This window comes from Acromyrmex echinatior, chromosome 7 (genome assembly GCF_024713525.1).
Source record: "Acromyrmex echinatior isolate Ae372 chromosome 7, ASM2471352v2, whole genome shotgun sequence".
NCBI classification, from domain to species: Eukaryota; Metazoa; Arthropoda; class Insecta; order Hymenoptera; family Formicidae; genus Acromyrmex; species Acromyrmex echinatior.
The window spans coordinates 9,833,593-9,860,052 of record NC_141858.1 but is presented as its reverse complement, the minus strand read 5'-3'; the positions used below and the strand labels follow the sequence as shown (position 1 = coordinate 9,860,052).

Sequence of the window (26,460 nt, the reverse complement as noted above, 5' to 3'; positions counted from 1 at the left end):
ACGCGCTAATAATAGATTCCTATTCACTTATGTCGCAGGATAATTCGATCGTGTGGAAGCGTATCCATGCACTTGTAAGAGCAGGAAAAACATTATATCCAGATAAGTATACGTTAAGTGGTGACTATAAGAAAATCACGTGTATGATACGCGGCTGATTTCACCAGCGCGTCGGTCAACTTTAGTTCCAGTTTAAGTCTGATCTCTCATCTCTTTTTAATTTTATCTCTCACCGAAACCAGTCATCAATTTTGTAATAATACGTACGAAGCTAAAAGTTGCGTCATTCAGTCGTGTTTTTGTGCATTCGGCTACCTAATCGATAAGTTAAATCGATTCATAAAAGAATCCTCTTCGTAAATATTAATAAAATAATGATGAAACAATAACCGCGACTAATAACAAAACTATCTATTAATAAAGACAAATTAACAGTAATATTACATATAAATATTATAATTTCTCACTCAACAATATAAACATAATATAACACATTTTGTTTTACTCAACAGTTACATTGAGTAGGAAATTATTATATAATATTGATGTGTAATACACTGTCAGTTTCTTTTCAGCAAATATCTATATATATATATATATATATATATATATATATATATATTCATCTTTTTTTTAAATATCACGTATAAATCATGCTCGTCCGTCAAACGAAAATTTTATGAACGACTGCAAAAGATTTGCGGACATATAAATATTTTAAATTATATTACATTTTACAGCAAATATCACGGTTTAATAAAAATAAATTGGAAGTAAAGAATTCAAAGAATTTTGTTAATATCCATGCAAAATTCGCGGAAATATAAAGACATCTACGATTCCCAACAACAGAGACTGTTCTGTTTGGAGCAATCATCCGAGCTCAATTCGGCGCGAGAAGCTGAACCGAGCGTGTAAACTGCGATGCGAACGGCGCACCCGCGTGTGTGCACGAGCGTTTACTTTCGCTGGACATGCTCGCACTTCTACATACGCACGTGCACGCGCGTACAAACCAGGAGCGGCAGTGACTCGTGTAGCAGCAAACGCTACCAACGCAACGTCGATTTTTCATCTTGTCAGTCAGCTTTCCTGCTCCCACAAGAGCGGATCGGTCTCTTTTTCCGTATTTTCCGCGGCAATCTTATCTAAGAAGCTGTCACACGTGAACGATGAAGTGTCGTGTAACGAGACAAGTCCCGACGATGATGCGTATCGCCCTTGTCGTGGTGGCGGTGCACGCATCACCGGTCGAGCCCTTGCCCTCTAGCCTGCTCGGTGGAATTGGTAATGTCGCAAATACCGCAACTAATTTCCGTAAGTCGACCTCGTGATGTCAATCTTTCAACTAATCGCCAAGTTTTTATTTACTTTTAGAATAATTTACATATTTATGCAAAAATGTTAACAAATTTGAGAAGGTAAAGATTTAAAAAATTAGTATTTTAATTTTTATCCTGATATTACTGCGATAATTTAGTATAGTTTGCGTTTGAAGACCAAAAAATCATTTTGGAGCGCACAAGGATTATCTACATAGTAGAATATAAATTCACAGAGACTTATACAAGGACTCAAGAACCAGTTAGATCGTTTAGACATTTGGTTCTGTCCTTGCTGAAAAAATTTCGCTGAAATTATTATACATTTTGGAACATTTTAGCGAATTTGCTGAAATTTCACTGAAAGTAAATTTTTCAGCTAACATATTGAAAAATCACTGAAATTTATATAAAATTTTGCTGAAATTTCTCTGAAATTAAAAAGTGTTCCAAAACGTGAAATAATTTCAGTGAAATTTTTCCAACCAAGATAGATTGTAGTTATAAGATTTAATATTATTTAATTATTATCTTTATATATAATAAATTTGTTTTTTAAAGTTGAAAATTAATATGATAGAATCAATACACTTAAAAAAGTGATTTTACAGTTGTAGCGAAAATTATCTAAGTACGAAAAATTAGCTAAAATTTCAAGCAAATACTGCGATATTGAATATGTATTGCATCTAATTATATAGATGACAGAGATAGAATTTAGATTTGTGCTATAAATTCTATGATGCATAATTTTTTATCAGATACAAAAAATAGCAATAATTAACTTCAATAGCTGGAGCAACAAAATATTTTTTTGCGTGTAGTATAAAACTAAATTATATCTCTGTAGCTACTTCCGATAACGATTGAAGACTGTATTTTAAATTTAATTCATTGCAACTGCTGCTGATAATAGATTAATTCATTCCTATATGATTATATACTATATAAAATATTTAAATAAAAATTAACATTAATTAATGTGTATCTTAATTATTACAAAAATAATTTATATTAATAACTAATATTAGCGTAATAAATAATAATTAATATTATATGTAATATTATGCGTTTTATGTAACTATGAAATAATGGAGAAGTTATAATGGATTTGATGTAACAACTAGAAAATGTCGTAGCATTTAATTTCGAATTTCATCGTCAAGTAATTCAATATCTTTGATTTTATGTCGTGCGTAAGTTAAATTGATTATGTTAACGTAAGATGTAATAAGAATTACTATTTACTTTGATGATGAGAGAAGTCGTTCTGATGATTTCTTAAGTATCGAAGCGTCGACTTGATTTATTTAATCATACCAATCGAGAGAGAGAGAGAGAGAGAGAGAGAGAGAGAAAATCAATTAATTCGAAATTGAATTTATTCAAAAGAATTTAAATATTATGACCGAGTGACTTAAATTATGAAGAGTTAGACAAGTAGAGCAATAAATTTTTTGGCATTTAGGAATCTAGAGGTCATAATAAATAATGATGCTCGAACAGAGAAGCACTGTATCGTCAGCGTTCAATGAAAGTGAAAACGTAAATACAATGATACAACGGTATCAATTAAGGATGAGGCGATGGATGGAAAGTTTAAGTAGGTAGATGTTAGATAACGATATTAGAGAGCTTTGAAAAGGCCTTTCCTCGTCAATGCAGCGGTTAAAAGTATTTGATTGATGGAAGTAAAACATGAAGTCTTTAAATCGTCATACCAAATAATAATTCATACCATTTAAATAATAATTCTTGAATCGGAATCATGTAAGCCATAAAAAAATTTCTAAATATCGTGGTCGACTATCACTAATTTGCATAAATATCTTGCATAAATTAATGCGAATAAATTTATTGTAGTATAGTATGCAGTGACCTAAATTTTAATCAGATATACAAAATAGATTATACAAATAGATTATAGCTTTACATTATCCCACTTCGATTAACCTTTTAGATAATAATTTATGTATATCGTCTACTGTGAAATGACAAATGCTTTGTACTGACGTGTTTTTATGAAAATGCAAATTGCATTAATAAATGTTTCAGAGAAGAACAATATTACAAAGGCATGTCCGATAACTGTATTTTAACATAAATATCCGAGATGACATTACGATATTACGTAATTATTTAGAAATATAGTTCAACAGGTAGATAAACTCTCACTATTCGAATTGTCGTGTCGAATTCATGATAGAGGACATAACTTATGCTTATAATGATCATCATTATGATCATCAAAACACGTTATTAATATAAATTATTCTCATAAATACAAATATATCTAACAGAAGCGCACTGTCTCGTGTAAAAAATCTATCATCTCTAATGTCGCAGTTTCAAGTAAGAGAAATTAGAAGTTTGATTAAAATAAGAAATAATTCTTTCAAGGACTTAATTATTATTCCATGAAAAATAAATGATTAGATTCTGATTGAATTAATAATAAAGAATATCAAAGAATTCAAAGAATAACGTTGTTTTGTCATGAACTACTAGCGTTAAAAAACGCATTAGCATGCTTGTACGCAGAAACAATGATGATTCAGATTTGTTAAGCAGAATGTTGCACACGCATACGGAATAAAAATATCCGTTAATAACGTGGGATTTCTACAGCGTATAAGACAAACAAAAGATGCTCTTTATTCATTAACATCGGTATTAGTCACATCCGTGTTTATAGATATATGCTATTTTGCACATTACACTGAATTCATAATGATATAAAAATTACGCAAGTACATACGTTGTTAAAAAAAAACAAGTTTATTATGCCATTATATGATTTTTTCCTGACATTTTCATGAAAGTCACGTTAGTTTACATTAACATGACTTTCGTGACAATGTCAGAAAAAAAAATTACAATAGCATAACAAATTTTTTTTTATAATAATTTTTTTTTATAACACCTCAATAGAAAGTACTTTTGTCCGTAATAATCCGTTTAATATAAGCGACGTATTATTCAATATTTGTTGAAGATATAAAATAAAGAGCATTATTAGCATGTTTTCTCCCAATTTGATTCCTTGAGTCAAAAAGCCTAAATTTAATATCACGAAGCGTCTGACGTCAATTAAAATATATTTGAACATTAACAACATGTATCATTTACATAACAATGTTGCGCGATTAAAAAATGATAACTATAAAATTATTGCTGCTAGCAACATTCAAGTATTACGTCGTCACTATAAAAAGTGAAACTAAAACGCGAGATTTTTTATTCGCAATGCTGGTACGTTGACCAAAGCTCATCTGAGCGTAGCAATTCAAACGTAACAAATTGTAACCGATGTTAAATCACTAAAAAACATTTACATTCCACCAGATCTGGTCGAATGCAATCTGGCGAGAGCGCAATCACTTTATTCGATGACTACTTTTTATCAAATCTTTTTCATGTAATCTATTAATGTAAGTTGCAGTAAATGCGTGTAAGAACTCTTTTAATGTTACAATAGAATGAAATATTGCTTGAAATTCAATTAATCATTTAATTATCATACCAGAACCGACATTCTTGATCAAATTGTTGCGCTAAAATTCCTTTGTTGTTACGTAGTGAAACAAAACCTTTGTTTAAAATTCCTTTAATTACCAAATCACAACCATCGAATACATTAACTGATTTCGGCCAGAAGGCTGAATCTCGGATTCATGATGGTCGATCTTCTCATCCACAATCAGCGCACCGCCAATGGTTTAATTAACGTGCGAATAAAGGCACCTTGAGAGTTGATTACCAAACATGCACGAAGCCGGCGAACATCTTTTATATTGCATAATAGACATTAATAAAAAAGTAAAAGTATTTATGTAGTCTAAAATGTAATCTATGTAATCTATTTATTTTTGGATGAAATAGAAAAGTGCGATCACGAAATATGGAACATGTAAAAATATTTTATACATATATCACTTATATGATATAGATCAGATAACATAATGTATATTTACATTAATAATGCGCCAAGAATTTAACAGAAAATTATTGCGTGTTATTCATTGAGCTAATTTTGAAAATATTATAATATTTAGGGCATCTTTAGCACAAATATGTCACAGAGAAATCGATTTTTGTACATTTATTGTTCTTAAAAAACAAAGATTTATATTGTTAGAATTATTAATTATTACATCATAAAAATTATTAGATTAATTATTTAAGTATTAGTGATAACTACTGCAGAAAATTTTAATTATATTTTCAAACATTAACTAATCGGTTTTGCCTTGTTAGGATGCCTCGGTGACTTGTAATCATTTGTTACAGTAACGGGAGTCGTGCAACGACAAAAAGAACTATTGCATCGCGTTACGGACACTGCCGCGGACTACAGTACGTGTTCGCATAAATTGTAATATTTATTCAAAAGCTTATGCATTCTCTTTACGCTTAGTACGGCTTCAGCGCAGCTTTCAGAAAGAAAAGCGAAAAAGACAGGGCTTTTCGAAATTTGCAAATGCTTATGCGTATAGCTATTAATAAAAGAAAAATGTTGGGATACGCTTTTATTTGAAGACCTCATAGAATCCTACAACCGTTCTTTATTTTTTTAATACATTGCTATTGACAATTATTAATTTATTACATTATTATTTATATAAAGTACATAATGGGCTTAATTAGGAAAAAAAATTTTTTTATATACAATATAATGTCAAATACTTAAACTTTTTTAAAATTTGCGAAAGCTTATGCGTACAATTGTTGATAAGATAAACAATGTTGATAGATAGCTTTTTTATATGAATAAGGCTTCAAAATCCTACAACTGTCCTTTCTTTTTTTAATATATATAGATAATATATTGCTATTGACAATTATTAATTTATTATTTGTATAAATTGTATCATGTTTAATTAGAAAAAAATATATTTTTTACTATATTATATTAGCAAATATTTGAACTTAACTTCTTAAATTTAATTTAAAAAAAATTATATAAGTTATATAAAATATTTTTTATTAACGGCGTATTCAGATATTCAGAATTAAAATTAGAATTCTTAATTTCTATGTCGTTAATAAAAAATATTATACATAACTTATATAATTTTTTGTAGCAATTGAAGCAATTGAAAATTACTTTTAATTTAATTTTTTATTTTATGAAATTTATACAGTGAATGATTGAAAATTTCAAAAGAGAACTCGTAATATGAACGAGAACTAAAAGGTTAGCGACTAATATCACTTCCGCAGAACGTTGAAGAACGTAATTCGTGTTAATGTAAATTCCCGAGCGCGCGCATGAAGTCGACAAGCTCAGAGATGCAAATATACATACGTCTAGCAGAGGAATACTGTAATGCAGTAATTCGATCCGTAATAACGCGATGTGACGCGATGCTTTTGATTGAAAAGGGATTGCATTTCTCTTTATTACGGAGCGATACGCTTGTAATTGCAGAAGCTCGTGACCTAAATCGTTTCTTAATTCCTTTTTGAGTAAATGGTATCGAAAGTTGTGTTTCGTTTTTTTTATAACGTTCTCAGATAATCAAATTAAATAAACTTTACTTATCAATCTTGACCGGATAGGTAATGAGAAAAACTAATTATAGAGATTAAGAGAATTAAGAGAGATTAACTTGGCAATCTATAAATAATATACCTTTTAATAATTCAATTTGCATAATATTATAATCAGGATAACTGACATTTACCACTTAAGTCTGAAAAATGTACACGAAAATATATACAGGCACTCGGAATAATTAACAGACATTCTTTTCTCGATAGGAAACAACTGCACGCTATCTTAATCTGCGACGAGAGAATTGCTAACTACTGCAAGATTAAGAAAAGACTTACAACCTAATTCGGACAATTAATGATACAATATATCACTCGTAATACATTTTAAATCTTCTCGATAATGCATGATCGAAGTATAGAGTGTTAAAAGCAAACAATAAAATAATAAATATTTCATTGAACTCGCAACATTAAATTTGAAGTCTCCCAACGTATTCTATTTAAATGCAAATGGCAGATGTCAAAGATCGAGATGTCAAAGACCGTACATCGATAAATCATCACAATGCTGATTAATTAATGATCTCATTATGTTCTGCTTAAAACTATTTCTGTGCTTCTATCTTTGCTCTTTCAATGCTGAGAAACCTGTGTGTTTTGAGTGATTTCTTGGCAATTCTTTTTCACAACTTTAATATATTATTTAATTTTATAATAACAATAATAAATTTGATTGTGTTTCTCTTAATAATATAATAATTAAAAAATTTATATTTTATACCTATTTTATAATAAATCTAATATCTCGATTAATCTTAAAATGCAAGTTTCTATTGCATTTCTATTACATTCAAAAGTAAACAATTTTTTGCATCTCAACTACAAATAAATTCTTAATAAATACTGATATGAAAAAAAGATTTTATTATTTTATTATTTTCGTTATTCTTTTAAAAAAATAATTTCTCATTAAAGGAAGCAATAATTCGTTTTTACATAAAATTAAGAAATTAGTTTAATTTATATATTCACGCATGATATATATCGCTAAATCGAATCAAAATAATAATTTGTTTTCTAGTAATTCTCACATGAGATTAAATAAAGCTTTCGCGGAACAGATGTAATTTTGCATAATATAAATAAATCTCAGAGATGACATAACAACACACAGGAAGCTCGGTTCTTGCGGCATTGAAAGCGTTAATATCTATAATAAGCAACAGCAATAACAAGCAATAATATAAATGAAATAAACGGGAATGCAAATAAAGAGAAATACTTTCGTCTTTTGATTGTAGTTACCAGCGCGGTAGAGAAACCGAGAAATTTATTGCTCAACGCTACCAGGATGACGACTGGTTATAGTAAGTACCACACACAGCTAATACTACACATTAAAAAAAAAACGAACTAAATCTTAATATTATTTTGAATAGTACTAAATGTGTGTAAACATGTACAGTAAAAAAATATTTACTGTACTGTCAATAAAAAATAAAAATAATTCAATTAATGTTCTTGTACTGAATAAATACAAGTATCTTTATATTTAATAAACTTGGAATCTATACTTGGAATCATTCAAACAATATTAGATAAATTTAGTATATTTTTCAGTGTATTTATAGCTATTTGCGTTTATACTTATTCTTGAATCGGACAGTTGACAATGCAGCCTCAATGGGTCTCGAGTTCAAGCTGAAAAGATTTCTAGAGAAATTCCGTACTCGGATGCGCAACGGTATTGCAGAACTGGGTATACCTCCGCTGGAGCCGTTCACTCTCGACGAGATTGACATCGACACGGATAATCCAGAAATCGGAAAGTGAGTCGTTGGATGAATACACGATCATGTATACCGGATTTCAGAGACTCAGAACAAAGAAAATCTCGCCTCGATATAGTTTTAGAAAGTACGCTATAAAGATCATAAATAATTTCGCTAATAATGTTACAACTTTAAATAATATCTGAAAAATGCGAGTTAGCATACAATTATTTTCTCTTACAATATCGAGAACTAATATAATTATATTAGTTTCAATTATTGATTTCACTATCCATATCGACGTACATTTTCATTTTACTGCTCATAAAAATAGTATCTTTAAGGAAGTATTTTCTATCTAAATATTCAAATTATTGCTTCTATGCTTCCAGTTGGATGTAAAACGACTTTTGCAACGTTACTTCCGCAAATAAGACGTGTAAAATATCATTGTAAATCTGTTTTACAGAATATCCTTAGTCATTGAGAACCTAGAACTGAGAAACCTATCGACTTTCTTAATTGACCGAGCTAAGTTATCGCTAATCGGCCCTACCATCACCATCAATATCTCCATACCCGAGATTTTTGCTTCGGGCCATTACAACATTTCCGGAATCCTGGGTGATACGTATCCACTACGCGGTGCGGGTTCTTTTCAGACAATTATACACGACTTCCGCGTTTACGTGAACACCGTGCTGGGCTATGCCAGAGGAATGTACTTGAAGAAGTTCGACCTCGACTTCTCGCTGCGTGCCATCAAAATGCATTTAGAGAACTTTATGGGCGGCGAAGAAATCGGACAAATTATGAGCAAGGTGAGGCTAATAAGCATGTTTTGTTCTTTGAATAAATCTTCATCTATTTAGGCAGACAAAGAATAACTGGTTAGAGAATTCTGTTCAATCTTGTGATAAATAAAAATATATAGTGTCATCTAATATTTAATCTTTAAATATCATGTAAAGTTTTAATACTGGGATATCATTTGTATAATCAAAGTGTATCTATTATATAAAATTTATGATAAAAATAAAATTTAAACATATCAGATTGCTTGCGAATAAGCACTAATTTCCAAATCTGTTTTAAATTTTAGCTATCGAATAATATAAATGATATTTTGAAAAATCGGTTTATATAACTTTATTTACATTCTATTTATCGAAATATTTTATCAAAATATTTTTTTCTAATCTTTTTTTGATACAAAACAAACATTAACAAATAACATATCCCTCCAATTAAATGATATATAGAGATAAAAGATACATACAAAGGATGCATTGAGAGAGACTTTTTAAAATATCTTTAAAATATTTTAAAATAACTTTAGAATATATCTTAAAAAAGATACGTAAAATCAAATGTATGAAATTGCCTTTCAAATAAACATTTAAATAAATTAAGAAAAAAATAAAATTTATTTTCGGTATTCTTTGTAATATATGTTTGTCATAAAAATGAATGCAGTTTTACATGACAATCTACAGAGACTTATGAGATTTTTACAAATCGTATCGTTTCATAGAATAGTTCATTTTACGATTAGTTGCGATCTTGTAATGTAATATATATTATAAGGAACTTTTTACGATCACGTTTCAATATCCAACTTTATTCGCGATGCGCGCAAACATCAATGGGGCGAGGTCGCGTTTATTGAAACCAAAATTCCATGTTGCTTGTCGAATATTAATGGCTTGCTCGATTCGTTCGTGTTTCACCTCGGCAACAACGAGGTAAATCTTGACTGCGCAACTATCGATTTGAACACGTGTCACTAATTGATTGCCTCCAAATGACTGCAATGAATTACAGATTATTCAGGATTTACAAATTCCTCATCCTAAAATTCCATAATATTCTATAATATTCCTGATTTTTCAGATAAAATTTCATGATTTTTCTTATGCTTTCAATAATATTTTAAAACTTTTTTATATTTTCGGTTTGATTTGGTAACCATCAAATATTTTGTTGAGAGAGCAATTTAACATATTTAGTAATTAATGTAAATTGCTGTTAATATTCCTAACACTATTTGCGTTTAATTATTAAGTTAGCAGTATTCCAAAACTGCATAGATGTATACACATTAATATATATATTACACATATTAAATATAACTTCTTTAAAGCCAAGAATTTTAATTTTCCAGAAAATTTTGTAAAATTTTCTAACATTTCCTTGATTTCCAATTTTGTGACAATTAAATTATAATTGATATGCATTTGAAAAAAATGAAATAATTTATATTTATCCTATTAATAGTCTGATAGTAAAAAATTACGACAATTTTAACTGTAACGTAACTATATATGTCATACATTTTGTACATTTTCGATATACTCAAATTTCAAGTTAAATAACTCGACATCGAGTATTTTGCTCTGACGCAAAATTTCAACAAAATAAAATCACTACAAAATACATTTTATCTGACGCGTCGATGAGTTAATGTAGTTCCCGATGTAGTTTATAAAGTCGACATATCGGTTTACAGGTATTCGAAGATTTAACACCGGAAGCACTGGACATCATTAAACCGGATATATTGCCTCCGATTCAGGATTATGTAGCAAGCCACGTGAACGAGACAATTCATCATTTAACTATGAGAGATCTGTTCCACGTCCTCCTGGGAAAATACGAATTCGGAGATATCACGCATCTACTGATACCATGAGGAGATATCTGTGAAAACGTAACCGAATTGCCGAATTATCGGGCCGCGCAATTACGAGCGCAATAACGCAAGCTTAATGTGTCTGAAAACGTCTCGAACTTCGTTCAAGGCGTAAGGGATTAATTGTAATCGAGGTACAATGCACTCCATTGCGATGGAACGAACAATATCCGCGACGACAATAAAACACGACAAGTTGATTTCAAGTCAGCTTTGTGTTACGTAATATATGTTGATCACTCGAAGGTCTTTGACTACCTTGCCTGATGTTCACCTTCGATTATCCATTGTCTTGCTGAAGAAGGATTGTTTTATACACGACGGGTGTGAATTAGTGACTTCCTTTCGTTCATTTCTCTCTTGTACGTTATGTTAAATTATTTCCAAAAATCCTTATTCGAAATAATCAATTTGCTCAAAAAAGTATATTGAAGCTTTAATTGTTGAATACGCACTGCTCGTTAGAGAAATTAAGATTAAGAGAATTAATTTATTATACGTCATAAATCGTATACGCATACGATCATATTTACATATGAATGAACTATACGATAACACATCTCGTCTGCTTGGAAACTTGATGTAATTCTGAACGAAGACAACATCAGATGAATCTTCTCATCACCCGTCCGCCGCGAGCGACTGCCGCGGGTGCATCAGTGAAAGAGGCAAAATGTTTAATTCATCGAATCGCTCGGCGCTTCGAATCTGGCGCATCTTTAGCCGCTGATAAAGACGAGTGAAAGTATTACAACCTTGAATGGCGATGTCGTCAAATCTTCAGTATTGCGACATCGACGCCGACCATTCATCTACTCAGATGTCAGTGAATAATGACAAACGATACGAGACCGTAAAAGATGATTTTACAGTGCTGAAAACTATCCACAAAATAGCTCGCCCATTCTTTTCGAAACTGTTGTACAGAGTAAAGCATTTAAACCTTTTAGCCTGTGCCGTATATCGCGCATCAATCTTCTTTGTTTGCCGTATGCTGCGCAAAGTTTCGTGAACATTTTAAAAGCCAGACAAGCCAAAGTTAATGAAGAAACTGATTGAAATTCTTAACGCTTAATTATAGCTTCGTTTCTTTTTATATAGATAAATAGTAATAATTTAATTTGGAATTTCGTAATACAAAAATAATTAATAATTGTTAATAATATATCTGCATATAAATATTTATAATAATTTACGGATAATTTTAAATGATTGATGATAAATAGTCGTTGAAAAAATTCTCAAAAGCTTTCATAAATATTCTAAGTATAGAATTATTATGTTCAAAATTTGTCATTATTATATAAAGATGTTTAATTGAAAATTTCATGGAAGCGCTCTGTATGACAGTTTCTATTTATAATAATACTCTTTCAATTTATTATGACTAAAGAATCTTTCATAACATATCGACGAAAAAATAATTTGCATGTATTGTTTTAATTTAAAAAAATTAAAACAAACATCTAAAATTATTTCAAAAGTATCAAAATCTTCAAAATATAATTAAATCTTTTCTTTTTTTCTTCAATTATTCCGGTTATTAAAAATGTTAATCATTTGCAATAATTAACAAGTGCGAGTTATTTTCACTTTATAGCTTTCAAATTTCTGTCTATAAAGTACAATGTATAAACGGTTTACAAAATGTAATACCTACTGGCATGTATGTAGTTTGTCGGAACATCGTATACTATTAAGTTAATTGTTATACCATACATAATTATGCTAAACGCTAAATGCGCCATAAACGTCGGTTAGGATTATAATTAGAGAGGAAAATGTATGATAAAATTAATGTTAATGTTTTATTAAAATAATTTGTAATAATAATTTATATTTTAAGATAATTCAGTGATAATGTGTGTATACCGTAAATGGAACCGCATCATTTAATGATTATTGCAATTTGTAACAATCATAAAATGTATTAAATATTTATTATGTTATGATTTTGTGTATATATCCAAACTACTTTGTAAAATTTTGATACGATAACGATTTTACGATTAATCGTTTCTATGTGAACAAGAATTAATTAAAGAAATAACTTATTGTCCCAATACTTACTTAAATTTTATTCATCGATATAATGCTTAATAATTTATTTTATTATTAAATGTGCACATTTCTTTTTGAGATATATTATAGTAGAGGAAGTCCAGGCAAAGCGAACATCCTGGACAAAGCGAAATAAAAGAAATTGTTTTTTTGCGATTTTTGCTAAGATATGTAGTTTAATTATTAGCAGTAACTGTTTCTTAACCAATGTGAATGGTTTTTTTATAAGAATTCTGACTTTAAATGTGTATTCAAGGTTAAAATTTTTCACGTGTTACTTAAACTTTCTAACTTTTCTAAATTCATGCCACGTAAATTCTTTGGGCAAAGCGAATGGCCCATCTTCTTTACTCAGTACGTGATTGCACTGAAAATATCCGAAAGACAGGACAGGCAATCTTTCGAGTGAATGGAAGGCACATGATAGTTTACATCTCATTTTTGTTTTTTTTTTCCACAACGCAGTATGATATGTGTTCTGAAAAATACACCGATCCATCGTTCGAAGACTAGATTCAATGAACATGAAATGGACTCATGAAGGCTGCACTATATATAGAGGATTGACAGCTACTTTTGTGACGATTGCTAAGATTATTGATTTTTTTTATTCCATGCTCATAACTCATTCGCTTTAGGGGGGGGGGGGGATCGGAGGATCGGGCAAAGCGGATAATTTCTTTTTATTTACGTTTTGATTAAAAAAACATTTAAATGTTTGAGTTTTATAATTTTATTGTATTTTATTTCGAAGTTGATTTCTAAAATAAAATTATGAGAATAAAAAAGGTTTCTGATCTTAATTTTAACTATGTCATTTTTCTTCCCAAACATTAACACATCCACTTTGCCTAATTAACTTCCCCTATATATAAATATATGTAACGCAAATTACATGCTAAATGCTCGTTATCGATAAAAGTAGTGATAAAAGATGTGAATATCGATTAAAATTATTTCCAATTTTTTTCAATGACAAAATAAATTAATTTTATCTTATCCTTTATTAAGTTTAAAAATTGTGTGATGATAAATTTTCATTTGATAAATTTTTTTTTAATATCTTCAGATAATATCTTTCATACTACATTCTAACGTTTTTAAAAATGGTGTTCATAGTACAACACGTTTGTCTATAATCAATCATCTTCCATCACTTGTGTCTATCAGATGCTTTTAAAAAGATGAAAGAAGATTTCTAATTTCGCTAATTTTATTATCTATACATTTTCATTTACGATCTTACGATCATTTACGATCATTTACGATCACTTATGAACATTTATTATCACGATTACTTTCAAAATGTATTGAATAAGTTAATCAATCATATAAATCTCTTTTTAAATCAACGACACGTGAAAAGTTAAAATTACATTACGCTGACTTATTGATATCGCAATTGCATAATCATTTTTACAAAACGATTTATTAAAGAGAGAAATTTATCCCAGATTACAAAGATACGTAACGGTTATTTATTTTAGCTTCGCAATAAACTGACATATAGAATAAATAAAAAATATATGGTCAAAATCGATGAATAAAATAATAATTAAAAGAAATCAATTTTAAAACAAAATTTATAGATTATTTTTCATCTCCCTTTCTAATATATAAAAAATTATTAATGATTTAATTCTAAATTGAGCATAAAATAGAAAGATGAAAGAAGATTTCTAATTTCGCTAATTTTATTATCTATACATTTTCATACGAAAAAAGCTTTAATATAGCTTTTCCAATTCTAATTGTTATTTTGTTACGATTCCCAATTGCTGTGATAAATTATTCAAATCATCATAAAAGTGTACAATTGAATACACACTTTAACTCCTTTAGATGTATCTGTTTAATGTATACATGAAAGTTTTGTCACAAAGCTTATACATATATAGGTATAGAGTTGTACACAGTACAGTGTAACGTTTATTAAGCTATAAAATCGATTTATTTGTACTAATTGTCTAAGAGAAAAATTTATGTCAACGTATTTCATACATCGGTTTAGCCTGCTATCTGTACTGATGAAATTTCAATCTCCTTCCAGAAAAGCTAATAACTATCATACAAATACGTGATTGGTAAGTAAGGATAAAGACTCTGTCCCTACGTTGCTCCTATCGAGATGCTCATCGGTTATCGATAACGGCTTATCTCGGGCTGTTGACTACTGTTTGTTTAACTAAAGCGAGAAGACAAACAATTGTCTTTAAGCATCAGCGTGAATCAGCGGATTTGCAGAGCACTGTTTACAAATTCTACAGAATTAAAGGTGTAAGATGATCTCAAATTTTTTTATATTAGTTGAGTCACATAAGGTTTAAAAAAATTGTTTGATAGATTTTGAAATTTATCAATTATTTGATGTATAAATTTTAAAGATTCATGTACCTATTTGATAAATATATATTCCTAAAATTTTTAATTTAGAAATGTAGATTTGATACTCCCGGATTTTTAGTTTAATTGCTTGAACAATTTCAACAGTTACGTAAATATATCCATAATAATTTACGCTTTTAAATATAAAAATACACTAATTTTGTTTGTAACGCAATCATTCGCTACATCTACATTAATTAATTCATTTAATGCTTTCTTCAATGATAATCAATAGAAAATTATATATCACGAAACGCAGATCTCAAATCTATAGATATTTGACGAATACTAGCCTGAAAATAGCCTGATAAAATGAGTATGTTTCTACAGGATTAAATCAGTGCGTGTTATCATTATAGCTAATACCATAAGTCTTCATTTACTTGATGCTATCACGCACATGCGTGATCATCTCTTCCATTCAATCTCGCAAAGTGCTCTGTTAAAATATTTTTTCGCATCAGTTCTGATCCATTTGATACTAAAAAGCAAATGAAAAATTGGTGATTTTAATTTATGTTTGACTTTAGCCATAAAAATAAATTTTCAAACTTCAGACACCCAGAAAAAACATATTTAATATAATACATATTATAAAATGTACAATTTTAATTAACTTAAATCTCAATAAAAAAAATAATATATTTTTGAAAGAAATTTTTGAAAATTACATTCGTTTTATCACAGTTTAATCTATAGAAATTTGCGTTGATACTCGTGCTTTTATTAATAAACATATTTATGCTCTTTCAGAAGTTACAAATCGACACATGTGAGAGCTTTCACATTTAAAATTATTCGCGTTACTGGTACACAATACACGACAGAGAGACGTTATTATGTATCAATTCAAGAATACAGATATTCTTTTTTGTGCGATCTATTGAAATGTTTTCTTTCCATAGAATTTTATTGGACATGATAAAATTCAATAAAGTTCAATAATATTCTTGAAAGATCATGCGACAATTGATACATGCAATGATAATAATAACGAGAAAAGTGGCGCAAGTAGGCATGAAAAGCTATATTAGATATTCGAGAATATCACAATCAATCGTTTGATTGAAGAACGCGTAGGTAGACAAAACCAATTGCTAAAACCATGAAAAATATCCAGATAACGAATGTTCAACAATAATATGCAAGTCGAGACAACGCTTTGTGATCAAAGTTTCAACAATAAATTATATGCATAACGTACGTATTCGCAAGAATTGCATCGCAAGCTCAGAATATAAACAATATTTGTCGTTGGTTGCCACGTAAGCTTGTTAATTAATTCTTGTTTACGATCATTCAATGAAAGTGCAAAGCTGTTATCGACTCGGCATTGTGTTTTTTGCGTTCGTTCTCGTTTCGTCGTTAGATGTATATTGAGTATAAAATAAACGTTTCCCATTATACAAGTCTTACACGAGGCTCGATATTTACAAAGACGTGGAATCGCTATTTCGTCAGTAATTGATTTTTACGACGCAGTAGTCGTTCACCTTGGGACAAAAGCGTTTGGATCTCCTGTTTTTTTTTACAGTAAAATACAAAGCTGAACACAAAACACGTGTTTTGGAAATTCTGTGTTTGACATTATCCATTTAACAAACAATGTAAAATAAATTTTACACAAGTGAAATATTCATTCAGAGTTAAAATGTTAAAAAAACGTTAAAAAAACGTTAAAAAAACGTTAAATGTTTCGTACTGATCGAAGTCTACCAATTGCGATTACAAAGTTGTATAAATTTTTTTACCCTATTCAATTTCCAACTTGATAAACCTTAGCAAGAAAAGTTAAAATTACGTTATGATAAAATATATTAAAATTCAAGAGCTTCTAAAAAAGTTTTCTCAACATGTCACAATTACTTAAAAGTTTAAAAAAATATTATCTTCAAGTGAAAGGCACAAAAAAGATATAAATAAATCGTCTTGTTTACAATACTAGTCGTAAATATTTTTAAAAAGATAATGATCGCATCATTAGAGTCTTTCATTATACATATATTATAGCTTTTCAATAAATTAAAAATCTTATAGAAAAGAGGCTTTAAAATAAAAAAAAAATCTGTATTTTCAATCATTTATGACTCAAAACTATTGATGTCTTCACGTTTGATGAGAATCTCCAATTCAAATTAAGATAAAAAATTTACTCGTAATATTTTATATGCTAATTTGATCGGAAATAAAATTCTCATTTCATACTTTAATGGCTAAAAAATTTGTTGTAATATTTCTATCCCCTATGTAAGTTTCATCTTTTAGTTCAAGAAAATTAGGGTAAAATACAGTTTGCGGCTGGCTTCTGGCCACCTTATATACCCTCGAAAGCAACAGTTGGTGGGGAGTCACACGAGCCGACAGGCGCACAAAACGCATATGCGGGTGCAACGAGGAAAGCTCGAAATGAAGGTAACGGTAACGGGGGTGAGTGTAGGAGAAAGAGCGAGAGAGATAGAGAAGAGGGGTGGAGGGAATCGGAAATCGGGCGGACATGCGTAAGATCCGACAATATACGGACGTATATCTGAGGAAGGCAGTCGCGTTTAAACGGCGCCCGACGTCGGACGTGCGGATATGCATGGACATTTTGCGAATCCGCAAACACTTTGAGATATTATGCGTGTAATGAGACGCTCAGAACGGGAACAAGCACAGCATAAATTCTGACGTGGGAATAAATTCTAAAATTTACGGTACGCGGCCAGAAATTTATTGATAACATCGAGGGTTAGTTCGTACAAATCGTGCAACGGTAACTAAGAACGATCGAAAAAATAAAATAAATGATAAGAATTTATATCATCGTGATAGATATTGATTCAAACATAAGATATAAAAATGATAATATAATATTTACGTGACGCAATGTGTACAAGTGCCCAGTTACATCACGCAATATAAAATTGCTGAAGCTATGCCCGGAATTTATCAAACAGCGAGACATGCATAACCGCGTGCTACTTAGAAGGTTACTGATCTCGTGCATTGTTGTAATTAACATACTTTTATCATGCAAGAATTACCATAAATAGTCAAAAGGTAATGACATTTAACATTTAGCGCTATCTGTATTTTCGGGAACTTAAAAGGTTTATCGGAGCTCATCGGAGAAGTTTATTTAATGGGAAAATTTATTCTAAATCGTTGAAGAAACCACACATGAAAACGAAATCTTGTGTGGACGATCTATAGAAATATCTAGCTAAATCATTCATTCACTCTGAAAAATATATTAGATTATTATATAGATCAATATTTGATAAGATTATTTATTGAATATTTGTTTCTTTTAGCTATTTTTCTTAGCTTTATCTTTTATTATTTAAAATTAGATAAGTATACTAGAAAAAATGTTTTATTCTATAAACCAAAGATTTGCTATAACAAACTAGTTAACTTTTACAGGATAGAAAAATCACTATAGTGACACTGAAACAGTGTTATATTTTAAGGCAAGAAATACAATGAAAAAAATAATGAATTATGTATAATAAATTTCTTATTCAAGGAAAAGAAAGAGTTATAAGATATTAAAAATAGATCCTCCTTTCTAAAGATTAAAACGTACTGATCGAAATTGTAATTGTATAGGAAATATTACTTCGCTGGTAAAAACAAATATTTTTATTTTTTATGATGCAGAAAAATGTATTTCGTGGAACTAAACTTGATATAAATAAAATATTTGCTATAAAAAATGGAAGCTAAATTTTTATTCCTATATTCAGAAAAGAATAAAAAAAGGATTCCAGAAAAATTATAGAAAGTTTTTATAAAATGAATTTCTATGATGAGTAATGTGGTGTTTTCCAGTTGTAATACGTACAAATGATACAAATACGCGGAATACTACAAGTTAATATCATATGCCACTTCAATTTAGAACAAAGAGAGGGTTAGTACATAAATGACTTCGACAAGATTCTAATACGCCAAGAGACAGATGACAGATATTACATAATTAAATTCCTATTATCCTCGGGGCATTATAGAGAGATTGTCGCTTATCATCGCGATATAAACAGGTATATTATCGCGTGCGACACATTGAGCATTTCGAAGTTTTTCATGACACACGATATGGTGATCTTTCGCGAGTCGGCCGCTGTTTTTGTCACGAATAAAGAGACTGATAATTGACAAATCTTTTGACACAAATTAACTATAAGAATCTCGACGGATTCGTGCAAATTGGGCAAGTCAACGTGACGACGTGAAGTGGATGGACGAGAAGATCAATCAAATATAAAACGAGACACGCACGCGGTCTCTCTCGCACAATTCTCTTCCGGGAGGATGCCTCGTTTTACGGTAAGTATACTTTTTGCCTTTAGTATTTCTCGCAAGTAAACAAGTAGATTAAGTTAGCACTTTCGCAGTTAGCCTTAGAACGCACGTTTCAAAACGAAAAAGTATGTTCTACAGGTTTAATTTTATTGTTGCAAGATATAAAGTAAAATATGAGAATACTCTGTGAAACTTTTAAAGTGAATTTCCATGAAAAGTAAAACCTCGCTCTTAAAGATTGAAAATTAAGCCATTTTTTTCAAGATTGACTCAATTTTCACTCTTAAGAGTGAAATTTCATTCCAAAGAATTTAGAAAGCTAATAACGATACCTAATGTATGAGCACACCATTCTTCTCGTTTACCAAGATAGAGTGAACGATTTTATACATTATTACCCGTAGAAAGATAAACATGATTGCCGTGTCACATAACTCTTAAGATGTCTCGTCCATATATAAAACAATATGTGCAAATAAGTTGCACAAGATTCAATTCTATTATGATCTTTAATAATTATTTATCTTAATAATTATTATTTATCTTTAATAATTATTATCTTTATATATATATAATTATTATTTCTAATAATTATTTTGATTCTTAACAATTTTAATCGAAGATGATTTTCACATCTTTATATGGATTGATATCAGTGATATCAAAGAAATTGCTTCCCTTTTCACACTCGTTGCTATGGTTTTGTCACGTGCTAAGTTTTCCACGTTCTCAATTTTGTATGAATTCATTTCATACAGATGTATTAATCGAAAGTTTTAACGAAACAAGTTCTATTTCTAGTTACACTTACATGAATTTATATTATTTTCGATGTAACATGGCAGTTTACTGTACTGCGATGACATTCGATTAATATGTCACGATACGATAAGCAATATTTCTAGTTTTTTCAACTTTTTGCTTATGGTTGAATACGATCGTTACTCTGAATCAATGAATAAAATACGAAATCGATTTATTTGAGAAAAAAATTAATATAAATAAATAAATCGCTGTATTAATTGGTAGTATGTAATATTAAATAATAGTACTGTTTTCTAAAGTTGAAAAAATTTTTATAATCTTTAAATACGAATATATCTCGGATTTACATACTCTCGTCTTCGTTTTCAGAAATTCATCGAGCAAAGTTATAAAGTAATTAACATAAACACTTTATGAATAAACATGGAGATTGACTCTTACTTTATATCATAGCGATAATTCAGAATTTAAAAGAACATCTTGAATGACAATCGTGTTTATCTTTCAGCACGCAATAAACTTGTGTCTCAGTCTTCCATGTATAAATATACTTGTGCGATCGCTGAAATAACGTGAGTGCCCTTAAAAATACAAATTTCGACTGCAATGATGCTTTTCACATTTCAACAGAGACGGTATATTCCGGTTCTGTAGACATCTGGGAAAGGAAATAAAGTGTAGAGAGAGTAACGCAAATAGCTGCCAAATACTAAGACTAAAATGGAAGGTTCGACATATATAGTTCGGGATTGTTCTTAGTTCTTACCTATATCAGCATGCCAAATGCAAACGTGATAAACAATAGCAGCTCTAAGCAGCTTACGAGAAACAACAGAGATTTGATGAAATGCTTATCTGACCTACTGCATACATGAGGTACTTCAAATAATTATGTCGTCGTTCAGGATATCAATATGAACAAAAAAGCACTTAATATCCGGCTTACTTCGGTATTATCTTCTAATTCTTTTCTAAGTAACGTTAGCTTTATAATCGTCGACAGTTATCCGTTGACACTTCAGAAAATCGATGAGAAGTCTATGAGAAAATTTAAATTATCACGAGAATATTAATTACGTGATGGAAAGAGTAGAACTGCATATAAATAATTTTTATCATGCTATGTTACTTTTTAAAATTACTATCTATTAACTGAATATTATTAACCTAATTTCATAATTATCATCTTATCTGATCTACTAAGCGTATATTTTGTTTTCTTTATGTCTTTTGTCTAACTTAGAATCAATAATCTGAAACAATGATACTACATACAAGGTAAGTTACATCGTATATGAAAACTGATTCATTTCACCGAGACTCAATTTATCATACAATTAGTAGATCTTGAACTAATTATATGGAAAATATATTGTATAAAAATTAATTCATTTCCCCAAGATTCATTTTTCATATATATATTACTTTCGTACATATATTATTCATAGAATGTGGATTTTTTTATGAATGCAGCACATTTTTTCCTATTCTGATAAAACAGCTTCAACATGTCGTATGTGCACGATTTATTTTTACCTTCAGTACACTACTGTCCCCTAGAAATATTCTATGTTGCGTTTCGCTCCAAATTGAAGATTGAAAAAGAAATCTGTCAAAACTGTCCGATAAGTAAAAATCTTGATATAAATAATACCCTGATGTGTAATTGATTGTGTTTTGTTTTGAAGATAGTGATATCTTATCAAAAATAAGAGTACTATATAAAGGTGAGAGAGAAAAGATAGACATTCAGAATCAGAGCCTTATAATCGCACTCTTATGAAAAAAAAATTGAAATTTCTAAGAACATGCAATTATCTGGTAACAGTGATCTATTTGCCATACGTTATCTTAACTATTTCCGTAAAAAGATGAAAGAGAAGATATATATAGATCCAATATATTGACATTTGAATTTCTGGAATAAGCTTAAATAAATATAATGATAATTAAAATGAAACTAATAGTAATGAATCAAAATAACTGATCTTTGCTTTAAATTATACGAGAAACTTGTAAATTAAGAGTTTTTGTTCGAGTAAATAACAGATGTAATAAAATGGTTGTGCTTGCAAAATATCGTAAAAAGCATTTGAAAAAATCAACAGACTTATTCCGTAGTAACTTCGCTGAATTAATCAACTAAGACTTTTAAGTGTTCTATCAGTAAATTGCATGGATTTACTTATAGCAATAAAAACCGTTAATTTATGAGCGTGTTTCAAAGTAATGAATTATTTCGATCAGATTTTACTATCAACCGTCAAAGCTTTTGGCTTTAAAAATTCGTGAAAAGCAAACGCAGATTGAATATATATAAATCAATCGTATCTGATCATTTCAAAGTATTGTTAACAATGATTTTCGCGTTTTACAGTGATATTCGATTTAACCTTTCAGTACAATCGTATCGTATCATAACCCGATACAATTTTACTCGTTCACCCGTGCAATACTAGATAATGAAACAGAGTCATGACATTCAATCATCTTTCCTTAACAACGATACGACATTAGTGTAATCGAGTTTGACGACGATAAAATAAAAGCGACGGTTATATGATTATTTTTCGAACTGCCTAATTAATATTGCATGAACGTTAATTAAAGTTACGCTAGGATGGATAAACCGTGGAAGGTTTACTTTTAGATTGTAATAAGAGACATAAAGCTCATCATGCACAGGAAAATATTTTTCTCTATCGCTATTACTTCACAAATTTATGCAATAAATTTTGCATATTTAATTATTACACAACAATTTTTGTTATCCAATTACTAACATTTACTTTCTGTGTGTTTCACTCATTATAAAAATTAAGTAGAAATACCGCGCTTGATTATACTTTTTTTTTAAGTTTTTTACTACGGTGATATTATATCTTTATAATATGTATATTTATAATACAAATAATTGAACAATAAAATATGCTCACAAAAGAAGAAAATTTCATTCATACGACGAATTCGTTATACTTGAGATCCGAAAGATTCAATCCGAATGATTCAATTAAATTTCCCTCGACGGGAAAAAAATCAATACGCCAATTAAGAGTCTTAGTGACACTTCGTTTATTTGTTCGCGCAAAAGAAAAGCCAATTAAACAAATAACTGGAAGCAGAAGTTTGAGCACTCGAGAGTTCTGTCACTGGCAAATTGCATTTTGCGACAAATGAAAATGAACGTAGAAAATAAATGTACACGTCAGAGACAATTATAATTATTCTATTCCGCGTATATCTCGAAAAAAAAATCCACGATATTAATTGGCAAACACAATAATTTCCACCGAAGGCATGCGATTGGGGAACATTACGCGGATAGCAAGGTCTAAATTCAATAAAGCGACACACACCATCGTACATACACGTCGCGTTCCGTCTGCCAATCGCAAACGCGTGATTAAATTACGCGGGTACGCGCATTCGTGTGACGCTTTGAATTTTTCACGGCACCGCACGAATCGATCCGCGACACGAGTGCACGGAAAATATTGACGCACTTCCGCCGCACAAGCCTTCAATTCCAATGTCGATTTTAAGAGACGAGAGACATAGATGGACCGAGGAATTATGTGTACCCTCGGGTTCATTCTCATACAATCAGTGTTTGAAATATTGACGAAAAGGATGGCACTTGTTACAATACAATCTTTCTCGTTACCAAATTAAAAGAAAAAGAGAGAGAAAGAGAAAAAGATATGCAGAAAGAAGGAAAAAAGTAATGTATAAAAATGCACGTAACTCTGAATTATATAATTTTGTCATTATAAGGTCACTCACAAAATATTCGAATATATGGAATATATGGAATATCCGAATGATTAATGAGAATAATTATTATCTTCGAATTATTACAACGTTGAACAGAAATTAGTAAAAAAAGTTTTTGTATGAAAAATTATAGCATTTTTAGTTGTAAAAAATATTTAAAAATGAAAAAATTTTGATAAATTAATTTATGAATAAAAATATTATGATTACCATAATTATATTATAAATGTTTTAATTAAAGTACTTAAAAAAATTTATATTAAAAATGTGAAATTTAAGTAAAAATCACCATAAATTCGCTAAACTTGTAACGTAAGAAAATAGGATTATTTCACGAACTGTAAAATGTGTACGCACTGAATCGTTTTGTTAATCTGTTTCGTAATTTTCTGATAAAAATATATATTCGGTAAACGTAAAATCCGACAACGTAAAAGAACGTTATGTTATGTGACATTAAGATATATATGTACAGAAATAAATAAAAGTGTGAAAAAGCTCCAGCTATAACATCACGCAAGTATACGGCAAGTAGTCGGCATGCATTTTTGCAATAATTTACGACTATATCCGCGTTTTCTCTCAGGGAAAATAATCTAAACGCATAAGTATATAATCAATATTTATGTGTGGTTTATGTTAACAGGGACAATTACAGATTAACTACGATGGGCAAGAAAAATGAATAAAAAGTTAACATAAACGTCGAACAAGTGATATGCATAAGAAAACTCATACAATATCAAACGAAAATACAGATTTATGACCTAATAATGCAACGACATAAAAAATTATAACAACGTACGTATAAAAATGACTATTTCTTCAATGATAAAAATTTTTTTCAGAGATTTTATTATTATTATTTATTTAAAAATAATAAAAATTATTATTTTTAATCAATTTAATTAAATAAGTAATAACTCTCAAAAATACCGCGTTAAAGCGATATAAAGATATAAAAATATTTTATATTTGTCATGTCCGCATGTATATAAATATTCTTTCTCATATTTTTCTTTATATTTCTTATTATAATATATTTAAAATCTGTTACTTTTTGAAAAGTTTGAAATTAAACTCACAGAATTTCAAGACATAAATTATAGTTTGTTTGAATATAAAGATGCATGGCTCTGTGTTGTGTGATATACGACATAAATACAGTCATAACTATGATCTAACTTACATTTCTTGATTATGACCGTAACATGAGCCATGTAGCATCCTGATTCTTTACATGTTTTTATTCTTCCAATTTTTATTTATGTATGCTTTTTATCTCTTTATCTCGGCAATCATATACGATTTTACAAAGCATAATTATAATATATAATAAGCATATATAATTGATAATACAACATTGTAATAAGTAAGAATAAACGTAATAAACGTAAATGTCTTGCTATTACCATTTTGTTATTATTCACGTATTTACATCTTTATATTATGGTAATTATGTATGAAAAGCATGTTGCAAGATAGAAAGCAGCTGTAGAATAATGCATGCAGAATCCACGTATTTTATTGAATAATGTCACAATGAAATTTTATTAAGAAAAGCTTTCGAGAACAGATTTGAATGACACGTAATTTATTTTCATTTTTATGTATATACATGTTATGTTCATTTAAATCGTGGATTCCAATGATATAAAAAGCAGAACATAATCTGAATGATGTAAACAATCAATACATTTATTAATAAATCAATACTGTTCATACGATAATTAATATCATCTTCTAATATTAAAGATAATATAAAATTAAAATTCTGCAGGATATTTTTTCATTCTTTTAAAATTCATGTAAAAAAATAATTCAATTATTTACATAAATTTTTTCTCAATTTTCATTTCATTTGAAAACTTTTATGAATGACATATTAATTAATTTCACT

General features: G+C 29.4%; 3 protein-coding genes across 7 annotated transcripts in view; 2 read left to right on the top strand and 1 right to left on the bottom strand.

Moving 5' to 3' along the window:
- LOC105154478 (hypothetical protein) overlaps positions 1–26,460 on the bottom strand; it is a 211,892-nt gene that overhangs the window by 179,348 nt on the left and 6,084 nt on the right. The gene's annotated exons all lie outside the window — the stretch shown is intronic.
- Positions 976–13,350, top strand: LOC105154474 (hypothetical protein). Of its 3 annotated transcripts, XM_011070031.2 has the most exons (6): positions 976–1,317; positions 5,613–5,678; positions 8,123–8,188; positions 8,488–8,650; positions 9,063–9,414; positions 11,103–13,350. In XM_011070031.2, exons 1-6 carry the CDS (start codon positions 1,173–1,175, stop codon positions 11,283–11,285), a joined length of 975 nt encoding a protein of 324 aa, XP_011068333.1. In that variant the 5' UTR covers positions 976–1,172; the 3' UTR covers positions 11,286–13,350. The 3 variants fall into 3 exon arrangements, with proteins under 3 accessions (XP_011068333.1, XP_087263840.1, XP_011068334.1); XM_087407714.1 differs by lacking the exon at positions 5,613–5,678 and having other exon boundaries at positions 979–1,287; XM_011070032.2 differs by lacking the exon at positions 5,613–5,678 and having other exon boundaries at positions 982–1,317.
- The window catches only part of LOC105154472 (secretin receptor), a 56,407-nt gene continuing 48,102 nt past the window's right edge, over positions 18,156–26,460 (top strand). Inside the window, exon 1 of the mRNA XM_011070023.2 lies at positions 18,156–20,045. The gene's annotated coding sequence lies outside the window, so the exon portion shown is untranslated. The remainder of the gene's footprint in view (positions 20,046–26,460) is intronic.

Excerpts from the sequence above, each read along its gene's own strand:
- LOC105154474 (XM_011070031.2), top strand. The coding sequence starts at position 1,173 with ATGAAGTGTCGTGTAACGAGACAAGTCCCGACGATGATGCGTATCGCC. Across the intron at positions 1,318-5,612 it reads AAATACCGCAACTAATTTCC|TAACGGGAGTCGTGCAACGA; the intron begins GTAAGTCGACCT and ends CATTTGTTACAG. Across the intron at positions 5,679-8,122 it reads GGACACTGCCGCGGACTACA|TTACCAGCGCGGTAGAGAAA; the intron begins GTACGTGTTCGC and ends TTTTGATTGTAG.